The sequence below is a fragment of the Macaca thibetana genome, chromosome 3, assembly GCF_024542745.1.
Source record: "Macaca thibetana thibetana isolate TM-01 chromosome 3, ASM2454274v1, whole genome shotgun sequence".
NCBI classification, from domain to species: domain Eukaryota; kingdom Metazoa; phylum Chordata; class Mammalia; order Primates; family Cercopithecidae; genus Macaca; species Macaca thibetana.
The window spans coordinates 162,750,858-162,767,359 of record NC_065580.1 but is presented as its reverse complement, the minus strand read 5'-3'; the positions used below and the strand labels follow the sequence as shown (position 1 = coordinate 162,767,359).

Sequence of the window (16,502 nt, the reverse complement as noted above, 5' to 3'; positions counted from 1 at the left end):
CCCTGCCCCGGGCACCTGCCTCCCCACTGGGGAAGACCAGAGGCTACCTCGCAGCCTTGTATTTCCAGCTCTGGAACTGCCCTTGACTTCACTGGACAGGCCTGAGCAAGTCGTGTAACCTTCAGGGACTCAGCTATGCCCACCCCAGGCTCTGTGAAACCAAGACAACCTCACGTGCTCAATTCCTCAGCTCTGCGGGAGCCAGGCTGCTCTGGGGTAAGGAGAGGGAAAGAGAGGGATATTGTCCTATGCTTCCTTCACATAGCTGAACGTTTTATTTATTTAACTTTTTGGATAAGTAATGCATTGTATGGTTAAAAAAATCAACAAGTATGAGATGTTACACAGTGAAAAGTGTCCTTTCCCATCTGCTCAATTCTTTCTTTATTGTTTTTTTTTTTTTTTTTTTTTTTGAGACGGAGTCTCGCTCTGTCGCCCAGGCTGGAGTGCAGTGGCCGGATCTCAGCTCACTGCAAGCTCCGCCTCCCGGGTTCACGCCATTCTCCTGCCTCAGCCTCCCGAGTAGCTGGGACTACAGGCGCCCGCCACCTCGCCCGGCTAGTTTTTTGTATTTTTTTAGTAGAGACGGGGTTTCACCGTGTTAGCCAGGATAGTCTCGATCTCCTGACCTCGTGATCCACCCGTCTCGGCCTCCCAAAGTGCTGGGATTACAGGCTTGAGCCACCGCGCCCGGCCGTTTTTTTTTTTATTTTAATTTTTATTTTTTATTTTTGAGACAGAGTCTTAGTCTGTCACCCAGGTTGGAGTGCAGTGGCACAATCCTGGCTCACTGCAACTTCTGCCTCCTAGGTTCCAGCAATTCTCTTGCCTCAGCCTCGCAAGTAGCTGGGATTATAGGCACGTGCCACCACACCGGGCTAATTTTTGTGTTTTTAGTAGAGATGGGGTTTCACCATATTGGCCAGGCTGGTCTGGAACTCCTGACCTCAGGTGATCCACCCTCCTTAGCCTCCCAAAGTGCTGGGATTACAGGCATGAGCCACTGTGCCCGGCCCCCATCTGCCCAATTCTTATCCCCGACCCTAAAGACATAGCCACTGTTATTAATTTGTTGTTTCTCCTTCTTGAGTTTTGTGGGATTTTTGCACATACAAGCAAATGGAATATATATTCTTCCCCCGCTCCCAACTCTTTTTCTACTTGATTGGTTATACACAGTGCAGTGTTCCTTACCTTGCTGTTTTCAGTTGACAGTGCATCTTAGAGATCTTTTCATCACAGTACATAAACTATTTCCTCACTCTTCTTTACTAATGCTTGCTCTCTAAAATATGCCCAAACGATCCCCTATAAACGGACATTTAAATTGTTTGCAGTACTTGCTTTCAAACAATGCTGCTGTGGATAACTGCAATTCTTTGTTCAGCACACAATTATGTTTATGCATAAGGTAAATTCCTAGAAGTGGAACTGCTGAGTTAAAGGGTAAGTGCACCTCTAATGTGGACAGATGTTGCCAAATTACCCTCTACAGGGGGTATGTCAATTTATGCTCTCAGCAGCAACATATCAGAGAGAGTGCCTGTGTTTCAAAGCTTACCAACAAACTTGGCTTTTAAACTTTTGGATTTTTTGCCATTCAATACATTTTTAAAAAACCAGTATGGTTTTAATTTGTATGTTTCTCATTGTGATTGAAATTGAGCCTAGTTTTACATGTTTAAGAACCATTGTATATTTCCTGTGAGCTCTCCATATCTATGCCCATTTTTCTATTGGTTTGTTTGCCTTTTGACTCATCAATTTGCAGAAGCTTATTATATACTAGGGAAATTAATCCTTTGTGATGTGACTTACACATCTTTCTCATTTTGTCATTTATTACTGATTTTTCTTAGTGTGTGTTTTTTTTTTTTCAATTGCTTTTTGCCATGCAAAAGCTTTTGGTTTTCGTGCAGTTGAAATTATTCACCATTTATTTCGTGCCTTCTAGATTTTGAGTTGTAGTTAGCAAGGCCTTCCTCATTCTCCCATTTTTATTTGAGTATTATGTTTTTTCTTTTTACATTTAAATCTTTGACACAGTCAGAATTTATTCCACTATAAATGTGAAATCCATATTCAAAATCCAAAAGTGGTGGTTATCAACACCATTTATTCAATAATCTGTCTTTTCCTCATATAGTTGAGGTGCCACCTTAATCCTAAACAAAATCATTGCATGATTTGGATGTTTTTCAGGATTTCAATTCTGTGCCATGTGTCCATCTGATAAGTAATATGCCACTACTATAATGTTTTAATTGTTGAAGATTTTAAATATATTTAATATATAGTATAACTATTCCTCATTTATTTTATCAGAAATAGCTGGTCTATTCTTATTTTTCCATGTAAAATTTAGAATCACTTTGTAGAGATAAAAACTTCTTTTGGCCGGGCGCGGTGGCTCAAGCCTGTAATCCCAGCACTTTGGGAGGCCGAGATGGGTGGATCACAAGGTCAGGAGATCGAGACCATCCTGGCTAACATGGTGAAACACTGTCTCTACTAAAGAATACAAAAAACTAGCCGGGCGAGGTGGCGGGCGCCTGTAGTCCCAGCTACTCGGGAGGCTGAGGCAGGAGAATGGTGTAAACCCGGGAGGCGGAGCTTGCAGTGAGCTGAGATCCGGCCACTGCACTCCAGCCTGGGTGACAGAGCCAGACTCCGTCTCAAAAACAAAACAAACAACAAAAAAAACGTCTTTTAGAATTTTACTGGGATAACAGTTATATGTGAAGCTAAGTCTTCCTGTCTGGGAACATGATAGGGATTTTTATTTATTCAAGTCTTTTTGTTGTTGTTCTGAGTGTTTAAAAGGTTTCTTAATGTCAGTTTCCATGTTTCTTTTAAACTTATTTTAAAATATTTTATCTTTGTTAGTGCTTTTGTGAATGAAGTCTTTTCTCCCATTATATTGTCTTACTGAATTTGTTTGTATCATATAAACAAAAGCTATTGATTTCTATTAATTTTACATATCCTACTATCCTATTGAATTTTCTTCATGATTCCATAGTTGTTTTCACTTATTTCTCTTGTTTTTTCAAAGTATAAAACCAAATCGCCTGCAAGTAGTGATAGTTTTACTTCCTTCTATCCATTTTTTATATTTTTGATTTTGTTCTCTTTCTAATTGTGTTGGCTAATATCTCAAGTACAAAATTAAATAACAGCATGATAGTGAGAAAATGCTTGTCTCATTCCTGACTTAAGGGTAAAAGCTTTTAGTATTTCTTGATTAAGCATACTTTTTGTTTTTGAGGTTGAGACACACACACACACACACACGTGCACACACACACACAATATTTAGGGGTTCCTATGTTATTGACTATGAAAAATCGAGAATGGATTTTTAAACTTTGTTGAGTTCTGTTTGCACATGTACAGAGGTGATTACATGATTTTCTCCTTAGAATTATTATCATTTGAATTGGATTTTTTAACACTGAACCATCTTTCTATTCCTGGAATAAGGCCCATTTGGTCAAGGTGAACATTATTGTTTCACTTGCTGATGAATTATGTTGGCTGATATATTTGCTAACATTTTATTTATAAAAGTGCACAAATCTTTTACACAAAGTATAGAGATATGAAGTATACAAATACATGAATTTATACATATACATGCATGCGTTTATATATGCAATATATACATAAGAATTTGAATATAAAAAGTAAAATAAAAAGCTAATAGATGAGAAAAATCGAATAGAAAAATACATGATCCATCCTGAAAAAGGCAGAAAACAAGAAACAAAGGAGTAGAAAAGATGAGATAAATAGAAAATAAATACCAACATAGCAGGACTTAATGCACTTATATCAGTAACTAAATATAAATACAAAACAATCCAATTAAAAGAAAAGGTTGTTGGATTAAATGAAAAGAATTGAGACCCATATGAATACATACTAAATATAAGGACAAAGTTAGGATGAAAATGAAAGGATGAAAAAAGTTGTACCATGCAATATTGACCCAAACAAATTTTGTATGGCTACGTTAATATCAGAAAACTATACATTAGGGGAAGAAGTATTACTAGAGAGAAAAAGAGACGCTTTGTTATAATAAAATGATCAATTTGACAAGAATACCTAAGAACTGAAACTTACATGCATCTAATAACATCATTCAAAATATAAATTAACAAAATGAAAGGAAGAAAGAACAAAGCATCCATCATGGTTGAGGATTAATCATGTATTTTTCTATTCTATGTTCTGATTTATTAGCTTTTTAATTATACTTCGTATGATTGCCCTAAAGATTTCATTATGTATCCTTCATTTATTACTTTCTACCTTAAGTTGTTACTTTTACTTCTTAATAATAATGCAATAACCTTATGACAGGTTAAGTCCGTTACTCCCTCCCACACTTGGTGACCCCACCCAAATCTCATGTTGAATTGTAATTCCTAGTGTTGAAGGTGAGATCTGGTGGGACGTGATTGGATCATGGGGGCAGAGTTCTCATGAATGGTTTAGCACTATCCCCCCTTGGTACTGTATAGTGAGTGAGTTCTCACCAGATTTGGTTGTGTAAAAGTGTGTGACACCTTCACCCTCTCTCTCTCTTCCTCCTGCTCTGGTCATGTAAGACGTGTCTGCTTCCCCTTCACTTTCTGCCATGATTGTAAGTTTCCTGAGATCTCCTCAGAAGCTGATGCTGTCACTCTTCCCATACAGCCTGCAGAACCATGAGCCAATTAATCCTCTTTTCTTTATAAATTACCCAGTCTCTGGTATTTCTTTAAAGCAGTTCGAGAACAGACTGATGCACTTGGGGTATTGTTGTTGTATAATTTTATCTTGACATGTATCATAAAGCTCATAAGACATTATTGTCTTTTTTGCTTCAAACAGAAAATATTTTTTAACCTTTTCCTACATGTTTATTATTTTCAGTGCTGTGTGTTTATTCCTCAAGTTCTGTGCTTCTGTCTGGAAACATTTTTCTTCAGCTTGAAAAAAATTGTTCTATAGTATTTCATGTAGTGCTTCTCCACTGAGGATGAGTTTTCTCAGCTTTTCCCCCGCTGCATTTATTTTTATTTTGCCTTCAGATCTAAAGAACCTTTAGCTGGATATAGCATCCTAACTTGATATTTTATTTTAACACTTTAAAGATATAATTCCATTGTCTTCTGGCTTTCATGCTTTCTGTTGAAAAAGTCAACCATCAGTCTTAACTATTGATCTCTTCAAGTGAATACACTTTTTTTTTTTGAGACAAGGTCTTGCTCTGTCACCCAGGCTGGAGTGCAGTGGTGCAATCATGGCTCACTACAGCCTCAACCTCCTGGGCTCAAGCAGTCTTCTCCCCTCAGCCTCCTGAGTAGTAGCTGGGACCACAGGCTCATTAAAAAAAGTTTTGTTGTTGTTGTTGTTGTTTTTTGTATAGGTTGGGTCTTGCTATGTTGCTGTATTAGTCTGTTCACATGCTGCTAATAAAGACATACCAGAGACTGGGTAATTTATGAAGGAAAGAGATGTAATTGACTCATACTTCCACATGGCTGGGGAGGTCTCACAATCATGGCAGAAGCTGAATGAGGAGCAAAAGGACGTCTTACACGGCAGCAGGCAAGAGGGGTTGTGCAGGAGACCTCCCATTTATAAAATCATCAGATCTCATGAGACTTATTCACTACCACAAGAATAGTATGGGGGTAAATAAAATACTGCCCCCATGATTCAAGTATCTCCACCTGGTCCTGCCCTTGACATGTGGGGATTATTACAATTCAAGGTGATATTTGGGTGGGGACACAGCCAAACCATATCAGTTGCCCAGACTGGTCTTGAATTCTGGGCTTAGGCAATCCTTCCACCTTGGCCTCCCAAAGGCTGGGATTACAGATGTGTGCCACTGTGCCTGGACTACTTTTTCTAGCTGCCTTTAAGGTTTTCTTCTTCATCTTTGGTCTTCAGCTGTTTAACTCAGATATGTCTTGGTGTGATTTTCTCTTTATTTATCTTCCCTGTGGATCACTGAGACTCTGGATCAATGGGTTGACATCTTTCATCAGTGTTAGAAACTTCTTGGCTATTATCTCTTCAAATATTGTCCTGCCCTTACCTCTCTATCCTCTCTTTCTTGACTCCAATTATGCATTTATTAGCTCTTTTGACTGTGTCCCAAATTTCACTTATGTTTTATTTTGTTATTTCCATTCATTTTTCTATCTGTGCTTTATATTGTTTTTCAGTTTACTAATCCTGTCTTTTGCTTTATTTTTCTTTCAAAACCAACAAGTTATTAATTTCAGCCATTGTATTTTTAGCTGTGGAATGTCTACTTGATTATATTCTAATTATAACATTCATGGATTCTAATTGTTTTCTTTAACACATTCTTCATGTATATATATTTTTGAGATGGAGTTTCACTCTTGTCACCCAGTCTGAGTGCAATGGTGTGATCTTGACTCACTGCAACCTCTGCCTCCCAGGTTCAAGCAATTCTCCTGCCTCAGCCTCCTGAGTAGCTGGGACTGCAAGCACCTGCCACCACGCCCTGCTACTTTTTGTATTTTTAGTAGAGACAGGGTTTCACCCCGTTGGCCAGACTGGTCTCAATCTCCTGACCTCAGGTGATCTGCCCACCTTGGCCTCCCACAGTGTTGGAATTACAGGCATGAACCACCGTGCCTGGTTCATTTTTCATATTTTTTCAGAATCATAAAGTCTGCAGATGATATCTCTACCAGTGAGGGTTGCTTTTTCCTTCTTTTAGGCGGATAAGATGAAAAGAGGATTGTTTCAATCCAATCAGGGACTAAGTGGGCTTAAGGCTGGATTCTACTTTAGTAGATGATTTTTACCCCTGATTTGCCTGGAAAGTTCTGTCTTTTGGAGGTTTTGAGCTAAACAATCATCCCAAGAAGGTTAAAATTTGGCAAATGTCTTGAGGGGAAGACTGGCCATGTATTTTGCAGGTTTCTCCCTCTGATGAGATTTCATTTCCTAAACACCTACAAGACTGAAGAATATTTCACTCTGCCTTTCTGACCCCGTTCCCCTCTGGACACCTCAGAACTTAGCAAATGTCTCATGGGAAAAAATTGCTTTGTGTTTTGGGCTCTTGTAATTTCTAATCCATTGCATTGCATTAACTGAAAGCTTTGCTGGCTTCTCTTCCCATGTAGAGTTCCTCTGTTTGAGACAAGCTGATTATTAGTTCACATCCAACTGGTGACGTTCAGCTCATCTAGGATGAGCTCTTCCTCTTCTGGAATTTTTCTTTACCTAGTCCTTGTTGTTTCCGTGATTCTCTACACTCTTTAGAATATGATTATTTCTCATTTACCTGGCTGTTATTACAGATTGTTGATCTTTCTGACTTACGGTATTCCACAAGTATGTAGAATACAAGAAGGTCAAGTATCCTGTTTATCAGTCTTTTATATTTAGTATTTGTTGTTGTTGGTTCGTTGGTTTGTTGCTTCAGTATCTATAAGTGAAATTAATTTATGAGTTTTTGTGTGCAGTCCTTGTTAGGCTTTCTATTGTGGTTATTTCAGAAAGACCATTTGAACATTTTTCTCATAAAAATGCTCTGGCACAGTTTAAATACCATTAGACCTACTGCTCTTTAATGAGAAACGAACATGGTTTGGAGCTTTTATTGGCAGAGGGTGGCAGGGAGAAGCTTTTGGGCAAATTTCTTTGTTTCTCTATGGTATTAGTTTATTAGATCTTCTTGTTCTTCTAGTGTATTTTAACAAGTTATATTTTCTTTTACAACATTGTACAGTATAAGTTGTACAGTACATATTTATATTACACAATATAAATATAAAGCTATATATAGGCAGAGGCAACTTAAGTTGCCTATATAAACAGAGGCAACTTATAATAAAGCTGTTGTAAATGGAAAATATCATAAGTCAAAATGGGTTTAATATACCTGACCTACTGAATGTTATAACAGCCCAGCCTACCTTAAATGTGCTCAGAACACTAACATTAGCCTACAGTTGTGTAAAATCATCTAATACAAAGCCTATTTTATAATAAGGTGTTAAATATTTTATGTAATTTATTGAATACTGTACCGAAAGTGAAAAACAGAACGGTTGTATAGGTATACTCAAAGCATTTTATCTACCGATTGTGTATTGCTTTCACACCATTGTAAGTTAAGGACCAGCTGTATAATTTTACATTTTTCTGGTAGCCATATTTTAAAAGTTCTTAAAAAGCAAGTGAAATTATTTTAAATAATATTTTATTTAACCAAATATACCTAACATATTATAATTTCAACATGTAATCAATTGAAATTTTTAATGAAAAACTTTTCTGTTTTATTAAATCTTCAAAATTTAGTGTGCATTCTGTGCTTACAACACATCTCAGTTTAGACTAATTACATTTTAGGTGTTCAGTTTTCACATTTAGCTAGTGGCTACTGTATTGAACAGCTCAATTCTAGGACATTGTCCTTTTTATCCATATATTTGAAAAGTTATTTTTATTATATTGAAAAAAGTAATTCTGCATAATTTATTTAATTTCCATAATTTATCTGGTTGTTTGAATTTATTTAATCTCATTTTTTATATTTACTTTCTTCCTTTTTCTTGATTTTGTTACCCAGAAGTTTATATATTGCATTGTTATTTTGTTTTTCAATGAAACAGCTGTTGTATTATTTATCAGTTAGTTCTATAGTCTTCGTTTTATATATATATATCTATATTTTTTAGTTTCATTCTGTTGCCTAGGCTGGAGTCTAGTGACGTGATCTCACTGCAACCTCTGCCTCCCCAGTTCAAGCAATTCCTGTGCCTCAGCCTCCAAGTAGCTGGGAATACAGGTGCATGCCACCATACCCGACTAATTTTTTGTATTTTTTTAAGTAAAAATGGGGTTTTGCTATGTTAGCCCGGCTGCTCACAAACTCCTGGCCTCAAGTGATCCACCTGCCTTGGCCTCCCGAAGTACTGGGATTACAGGCGTGAGCCACCATGCCCGTTCTGTTTTATAATCATCCTATTCTAACTTTGTCACAGTTAACTTATTCATTCAGCCATCCTATCCTTCAGTTAATGTGGTTGCTTTTTTATGACTTATTTATTATGTTGTTTCATTCACTTTTTAAATTTTTTAATGCTTATTAACACAGTTATATAAGGCTCTGCGTTTTCACCAAGTACTGCTTTAGCTGTATTGCTATAGGTACTGATGGCAGTGTCTTCCTTATTACCACTTTCTGTTATTTTGTATTAATGTTTGCAATTTTTTCTTTGACTCAACAGTTGTTTAAGAGTATTTAAAATTATCCACATAGTAATGGCTTTTTGTTTTTTTAATTTTTGATGTTATTTCTACATTGTCATTAAAAAGTTTTTTGTTCTATTTTTGTTTTTCGAAAATTTTGAGGTTTTGTGGTCACTTGACAAGATGGTCTCTGTTTTTTTTTTTTTTTTCTTATTTATTATGTAACTTAGTTCTCTTTCAACCTTGGTAATATTTTCACACGTGCCTTGTTCAGCTTTAGTGTCTATCTCTCTTTACCTATGGTATTCTATAGTTTCCTATGATGTATTTTGGCATGTAGTTATTTGAACTACCCTTCTTAGGTTTTTTTATATTTTTTTAAACTGAGGGTTCATATCTTACTTCAATATTCAAGAGTTTCTCAGTCATTAACTCTTTGAATATTGCCCAATTCCTTCTTTTCTTATTGGACCTTCTCTTAGACATATGTTGTTTCTTCTCATTTAAATGTTCATGTTTCCTCTCTCTCATATTTTCCATGTCTTTGTTTTTTGAGGCATGTTGGGTAATTTTGTCTAACCTTCCAGTTTCCTTTTTTGTTGTTGTTGGAGAGAGTCTTGCTTAGTTGCCCAAGCTGGAGTGCAGTGGCCTAATCTCAGTTCACTGCAACCTCCACTTCCCAGGTTCAAGTGATTCTTGTGTCTCAGCCTCCCTAATAGCTGGAATTACAGGCACGCACCACCACGACTGGCTAATTTTTGTATTTTTAGTAGAGATGGGGTTTCACCATATTGGCTAGGCTGGTCTCAAACTCTTGACTTCAAGCAATCCTCTTGCTTCAGCCTCCCAAAGTGCTGAGATTACAGGCATGAGCCACTGCACCCAGCCATCTTCCAGTTTCCTGATACTGTCCTTATTTATGGCAGATATCCTATTCAGTACATCAGTTGCACTTTCCTGTAGAAAATATATATGTTTTCTGTCTCAGACTTCTGTTTGGCCCTTTGACAATATGCCTGTTTTATTTTCATTCTGTTCATGTTTCTCCCTTTATCTGTTTAAACATATTAAAAATCTTCCTTTATTTATTTAAACATATTAAATTTCTTCCTTTATCTAAACATATTAAAACATGTTAAATTTAAACATACTGTCCTGTTATCTTTGGTTCTTGATATGCAATTATTCCTATTTATTGGATCTGTGGGTTTTCCCTCATGGTGATTCATTTCCTCAAGCAGTTTGTTAGTTCTGCTTATCTTTAGTGTGGCTCATATTTTTATGGTAAGCCCCTGTTCCCTGGGTTTGGGGATCCCCTCTACAGAATAGGTTTGCATTTTTCTCTAACATGGTCCTTGTGGATTTCTTGAGTTCTGAACTACTTTTTACATTGATTTGTGGCCTGAGGCTATCGTGCTAGGCAGGTAGTAGTAAGTCACTATCCCAACAGTGCTGGCCTGGATTCCAATTTCTAGTATTTTTCTCTTTTTCTTCCCCAAGTTCCAAGTGCATGGCAAGCTTCCTTTTGACTTCTCATCCTGGTGAGAATTTTTCTTATCCGTGTTTCTTATTTTAAGTTAGAAGCAGCAGTTTATGAAACCTAAAATCCTATGAATTTTAGCTCTTTGGCACAGCTCTTCCTGTGCGCACACTAGATTCTGCCCAGGCTCATTTCTCATGTGGGCATTAAATCTGCACCTCCCAGCCTATGTCAAGTCCTGCTTTTCCATACGTCCCTCATCTTGAGCTCCTATTATCACTTTCACTTTTCACGCCTTAGAGGCTATGAATATATTTTTTTCTTGTTAAGTTTTATCCAGAATTTTAATGTGTGAAATAGGATTGAGGGATTTACCAACATAATGTCCAGACATCCATAAGTAAGATTAGAAGAGAAAATTATTTTTTTTACAATAAATTAAATATGACTCTATTATTGAGTAAAAATTTGAAATTTGCCTTAATTCTTAAGATAGTCTGAACACTAAAGAAATTTTGTTTGCGACAGAGGTTTGGGCCAGTTGCCTTCATCCCCTGAGGCTACATGTTTGTTCTATTTTGTCATAGGGGGTACTTCTGTGGAAAAGTTTGAGAGGCCTTGCCCTGAGGTGACCTTGACTGCTAGGATGGAAGTCATTCCGTGGGCAAGTCCCCTGACACGTAAATTATCCACTTGCTGGCTCAGTGGGCTGTAGCTGGTGTTTTGCCTAGGCCTGGGCTAAAACGTCAGGCAGCAGATTTTTAAAAATTATTGTTACTCATGACAAAAAGCTAAAACACTACAAAAGGCTGTAAAGTGGAAAGAAAAAGAGCCCTAACCAGCCTCCCTAGCGTCCCCCTCCTAGTCCCATAAGTCCTCACTGCTAACAGCTTCTCACAAACCTTTCCAGAAATGTTATATTTGTAGATACAGATTTCTTCTTTTTTTAAAAAAAACCAAATGAAATCATAGTATACATGTTCTGCAGATTTAAAAAAAATTCATCAATGCATTTTGGATATTTTTCCATACCAGCACATGTAGCTTTCCCTCGTGTTCTCAGCAGCTGTAGTGGATTTCCTGTACATTCATAGATGTAGGGTTTCTTTCCCATATGTGTGCTATTTATGAAAACAATTTTGGGAGCATACTTGTGCAGACATCTTTTCGTTAAGTGTGTGAGCAGATTTGTAGGTTAAATGCTGGACCAAAGGTATGCACCTTTCAGCTTTTGATGGACAAGTTTGGAGTGCTTTCCAAAAAAGCTGCAGCAATTTGTATTCCCAGAAACGGTAGAAGACCCGCCCAGTAAGCAGGACTAAGGAGCCTCCAGATTTGTCCTTTCTGCCTGCCTGGCATTCCCAAAGCATGCAGGGATATTGCTGTCTGACACCCTTCCTCCCGAAGCTGCACTGGCTGTCAAGAACGAAAATCTGATTATCGATATCAAGATCAGATGCTGCTTGATTTTGAGGAATATGGTTGCTTGAGTGGTGTTGGTATTCCAAATGGAGACCAGGCATGGGCCAGAGGCTGGCTGGGGGGCATAGGGGACAGTGGATGAAGAAACAATCTATTCATGGATTCACCGAACTCTTTATTTCTTAACACATATTGTTGTTTTTTGATAAGTAAGACATTTTCAGTGTTAAAAAGGGGGGAAATATGAAAACACACAAAGTAGTTAATAAAGCTACTGATATGTGAGTAATTAAATAATGCTAATTAAATAAAACTACTTTGTATGTGGGATAACTGACACCCCAGTTAATACAAATAATTCCAGTGCTGAGACAAACACTATGTTTAGTCATTTTCCTGAGCCACTTCCCAGCTCTCCTAATTCTCCAGCTACCCAGCGCCTCTCCAGGACCTCCCAGACCTCCTTATGGTTCAGAAACTAATAGGTCAACACCCAGTACAGCAAAATATGGCCCTTTGTTTTTTCATTCTGGGTGCATATGCGTATGTGTACACCCTACACATAGGAATGATAGAGTCTTTAACAGCTGATTCAGCATGGACACCGACCAAGCAGGTGGACAGGAGTCTGGGAGGCTGGCTTTTGCTGTACTAGGTATTGCCCCATTAGGTTCTAGACCATGGGAAGGTCTGGGAAGTCCTGGGTGGTGGGGGAGTTAGGAGGGCTGGGGAGTGGCTTGGGAAGTGACTATCATTTATTATGAAATGTTTTTAATATTTTATTTTTTTGAGACGGAGTTTCACTCTTGTTGCCCAGGCTGGAGTGCAATGGTACGATCTCAGCTCACCACAACCTCTGCCTCCTGGGTTCAAGCAATTTTCCTGCCTCAGCCTCCCAAGTCACCGGGTTCACAGGCATGCACCACCACACCCGGCTAATTTTATATTTTTAGTAGAGATGGGGTTTCTCCATGTTGGTCAGGCTGGTCTCAAACTCCCAACCTCAGATGATCTGCCCACCTTGGCCTTCCCAAAGTGCTGGGATTACAGGCATGAGCCACTGCACCTAGCCCTGTTTTTAATATTTTAGCACCCTCTGTGTCCATACTGGTGCATACAGGCAGCTCTAAGTGTGCATTCCAGTTTGTGGATTTTTAAATATAATTAAAAGCATATATTGCACCAACTATTTGCTGCTTACAAGAGATATGCTTTAATGATAAGCATGCAGAAAGTTTGGAAGTAAAGATAGGAAGATGCACCATACAAATAGTTACCAAAATGTATACTGATCTTAATGATTTGTAACTCTCTTTTAACTTAACATTGTCCCTATGGTAAAACATTCTTCTGTGTTGTTGCATATTATGTTATGGAATGCATGTATCATCATTCATTTAGCTAATTAAAATATTATTAGATGTTTTAGTAATTTCTAGCATTTTATTTGTTTCTTTATTTTGAGATGGAGTCTCGCTCTGTCACCCAAGCTGGAGTACAGTGGTGCGATCTTGGCTTACTGCAACCTCTGCCTCCTGGGTTCAAGTGATTCTCCTGCCTCAGCCTCCTGAGTGGCTGGGATTACAAACGCCTACCACCATGACCGGTTAGTTTTTGTATTTTTAGTAGAGACAGGGTTTCACTATATTGGCCAGGCTGGTCTCAAACTCCTGACCTCAGGGAATCCACCTGCCTCGGCCTCCCAAAGTGCTGGGATTACAGGCACGAGTCACCGCACCTGCCCTAATTTCTAACTTTTTAATATAAAAAATAACACTAGGTTGAATAATTTTGAGTGTATGGTACCACCTCAGGTAATTCTCCATTTCTTTCCTCAGGATACATTTTTGGCTCTGGAACCACGATTTTAAAGGTGATGTACATTTTTAAGTCTTTTTGCTCTATTTTGCTAAATTGACCTCTAGAAAGGTTGCATGGATTTCTAGTGCCATTAGCAGCGCATAACAGTCCCAGTGCCACCTCCCATCTCTGTGTGGCATTCATCACTATTTTATGATGAAGCAAATAAGTGAACAAAGCAGAAAAAGAAAAAAGAAAAAATGCATCTATTTTTTAAGCTTTCCTTTTTTTGTTACTCACGAGTGGTAGCATTTTAATGTTTTTTATGTGCTATGAGTTGTATACACTTTATATGTGTGTTCATATTTTAGAGATTGGTCTGTAAGAGTTCATGATAAAATAAGGATATCAAACCTCTGTCATAAATGTTGCAAATATTCTCCTCAGTTTTTTGGCCATTTCTTGATAGTTCTTTTTGAAAAAGGTATATGACATACAGTCAAGTTTTATCTTTTTACTTCTCACCTGTGAGTCAGCTACAAGTTCGGAGTTGCCTTTTACTAGGGGGAGGATGCCCTCAAGTCCTAAGAGGCTTAGAAATACTGGGGGAGTCTCTTTGTCCAACCCATTAGAAAAGCCTGTTAACGGACAGCAGAGATTTTGTAGAATCCGAATGAGATAGGGACTCTGGGTACAGCTTCCTTTACTGCTGCCTGGATTGTTTCTAAAGCTTCTTGCTGTTGGATCCCCCTCAAATGTGGCCACTTGCCTAGTGATTTAGGATAGAGGCTGAATTGAAGCAGTGTGAAGCATACTGTTTTCCAGTTTCAAGGAAGCCACTGTGATATGGAGCCTCCTTTTTGTTGTTGGTGACTTCAGGGCAAGCAGACTGTCTTTTCATAGCCTATAGCACGTCTCTTTAGATCTAAATGTCACTTTGGATATTGGGAGCTTGGATTTTGTCCTCCCTCAAAGCCCATCCATCTGTAGTCAGTAGTACTTGAGTGGCTCAGAATGCAAAGCCACTTGTTTTCTTGGGGGAGATCATTAATGAAATGCTTAGAATTCACACCGTGGTCTTGATACCAGATGGAGAATGAAGCCCACACCAAAAGCAGAGATGGAAACAACTGGATCATTGATGACATTCTTAAACCACTTATTCAACTGTCTCCAAAACTCCCCTACAGAGCATTTGTATTATATAAGAGAATGCATTCTATTATTGATGATGCTGGTTCAAGCAGGGGTTTCTGTTATTTGTAGCCAAAGCTTCCCAGTAGGTGGAGTAGCAATATTGCCAAAGCCCCATGAGGCCCCATGGCTTCTTTGTACGCCCCAGAGCAGAATCTAAAATGCACAGATCCATTGCTCTTTTGCAGATCTTCGAGCTGAAGTGTCCTTGTGGCCCTCCTGTAGTGAGCCAGTCCTTTCTCCTCAGCTGAAGTTTCCCCTTCCTTTCAGCTCTCACTCTTCTGAGAAAAACCAGAAGAACCTCCCGCCCTGCGCTCCTCCCCCCTTCAGCCTCTTGTTTGTGGGGAAGCACGACTCGCTGCTGTGGAGTAAAGGGAAGGCTCACCCGTGTGGGGGAGTGAAGAGGCAGTTGACTCACTACTTGGGAGGCAAAGAGTATTTCCAGCCAGAGAAGATTCGGAGAAGACTGGTCACGTGGAGTGTGCTTGGCTTACAGTGTCTCCCTGTCTGGGAACTTTAAGTGGCCTGGGATACTGCTTTTGGGGGCTACTGAGAAGCTCAGAAATAATGGGCTTTGGAGTCATTTAATAGCTACTTCACCTTGATGGTGGTATCGCTTTCCTTCTCTCTGCTCTGTCATGCTTGGTATTGGCCCCATCCTTGTAGCTGGCTTCAAGATGACAGCATCAGCTCGAAAAATAACGTCCTGAGGAGTGAAGGACACTCTTCCTGTGGCTTCTTCTCAGAAGAGAAGACATTGCCAGCCCTCACTGTACCCCCACTGCAGGTTCTATTCACATGGTAATGGCCATCACTGTGCCTTAGGCTTATCTTGAGAAAATCACTGGCTACTGGGAATAGAGGAATGGAGGGCACTTTCAGGCTGTTCCCTGAGGCCCTGCCCTGGGCACACAGCTGCATGAGAGTGGAGCAGATATCTGAACAAAATGGGGGTTCTTTGAGGAAGGAGGATGGTGATAATGGATACCATGACAATCAAAGGCACCATCTATAAATACCATTTGTGGAGTTTCACCATGTTCCAGGACTATAATATTTCTGACACCCCCTCAACCTCAGCAGTGAAGTCATATTGTTATCTGGTTTTACAGAGGAATAGACTGTGCTCAAAGGTCAAGATCTTTTGATATTATTAAACGAAACTTTTTCTAAAATACTGTGGTAATAGAGTTTGCCAGTGGGCAGCCCAGGAATAGAACTTCCTGGGTGGTGCAGGGACTTCAGCCAAGTGCAGTGTGAGACTTGTGCCCTGCACCTTTCCTTGAGCTCCTCAGGTACTGGTTCCCCACTGGATGCTCCTTGGCTCTCACCATAGAAAAATCACAATCAGCAAAGCCAGGCC

General features: G+C 38.9%; 2 protein-coding genes across 29 annotated transcripts in view; one reads left to right on the top strand and one right to left on the bottom strand.

Moving 5' to 3' along the window:
- The window catches only part of ATP5PO (ATP synthase peripheral stalk subunit OSCP), a 1,173,690-nt gene that overhangs the window by 289,173 nt on the left and 868,015 nt on the right, over nt 1–16,502 (bottom strand). The gene's annotated exons all lie outside the window — the stretch shown is intronic.
- Nucleotides 1–16,502, top strand: part of MRPS6 (mitochondrial ribosomal protein S6) — a 519,933-nt gene that overhangs the window by 350,070 nt on the left and 153,361 nt on the right. For 3 of the 6 annotated variants that reach the window (XM_050784651.1, XM_050784652.1, XM_050784650.1), the window contains one exon: nt 13,984–14,018. The exons of 2 other annotated variants lie outside the window; for them this stretch is intronic. In XM_050784651.1, coding sequence (XP_050640608.1) covers nt 13,984–14,018 — 35 coding nt within the window. Of the gene's footprint in view, nt 1–8,767; nt 8,840–13,983; nt 14,019–16,502 lie in introns of those variants that run through there. One more of the 6 variants, XM_050784657.1, reaches the window with a different exon arrangement.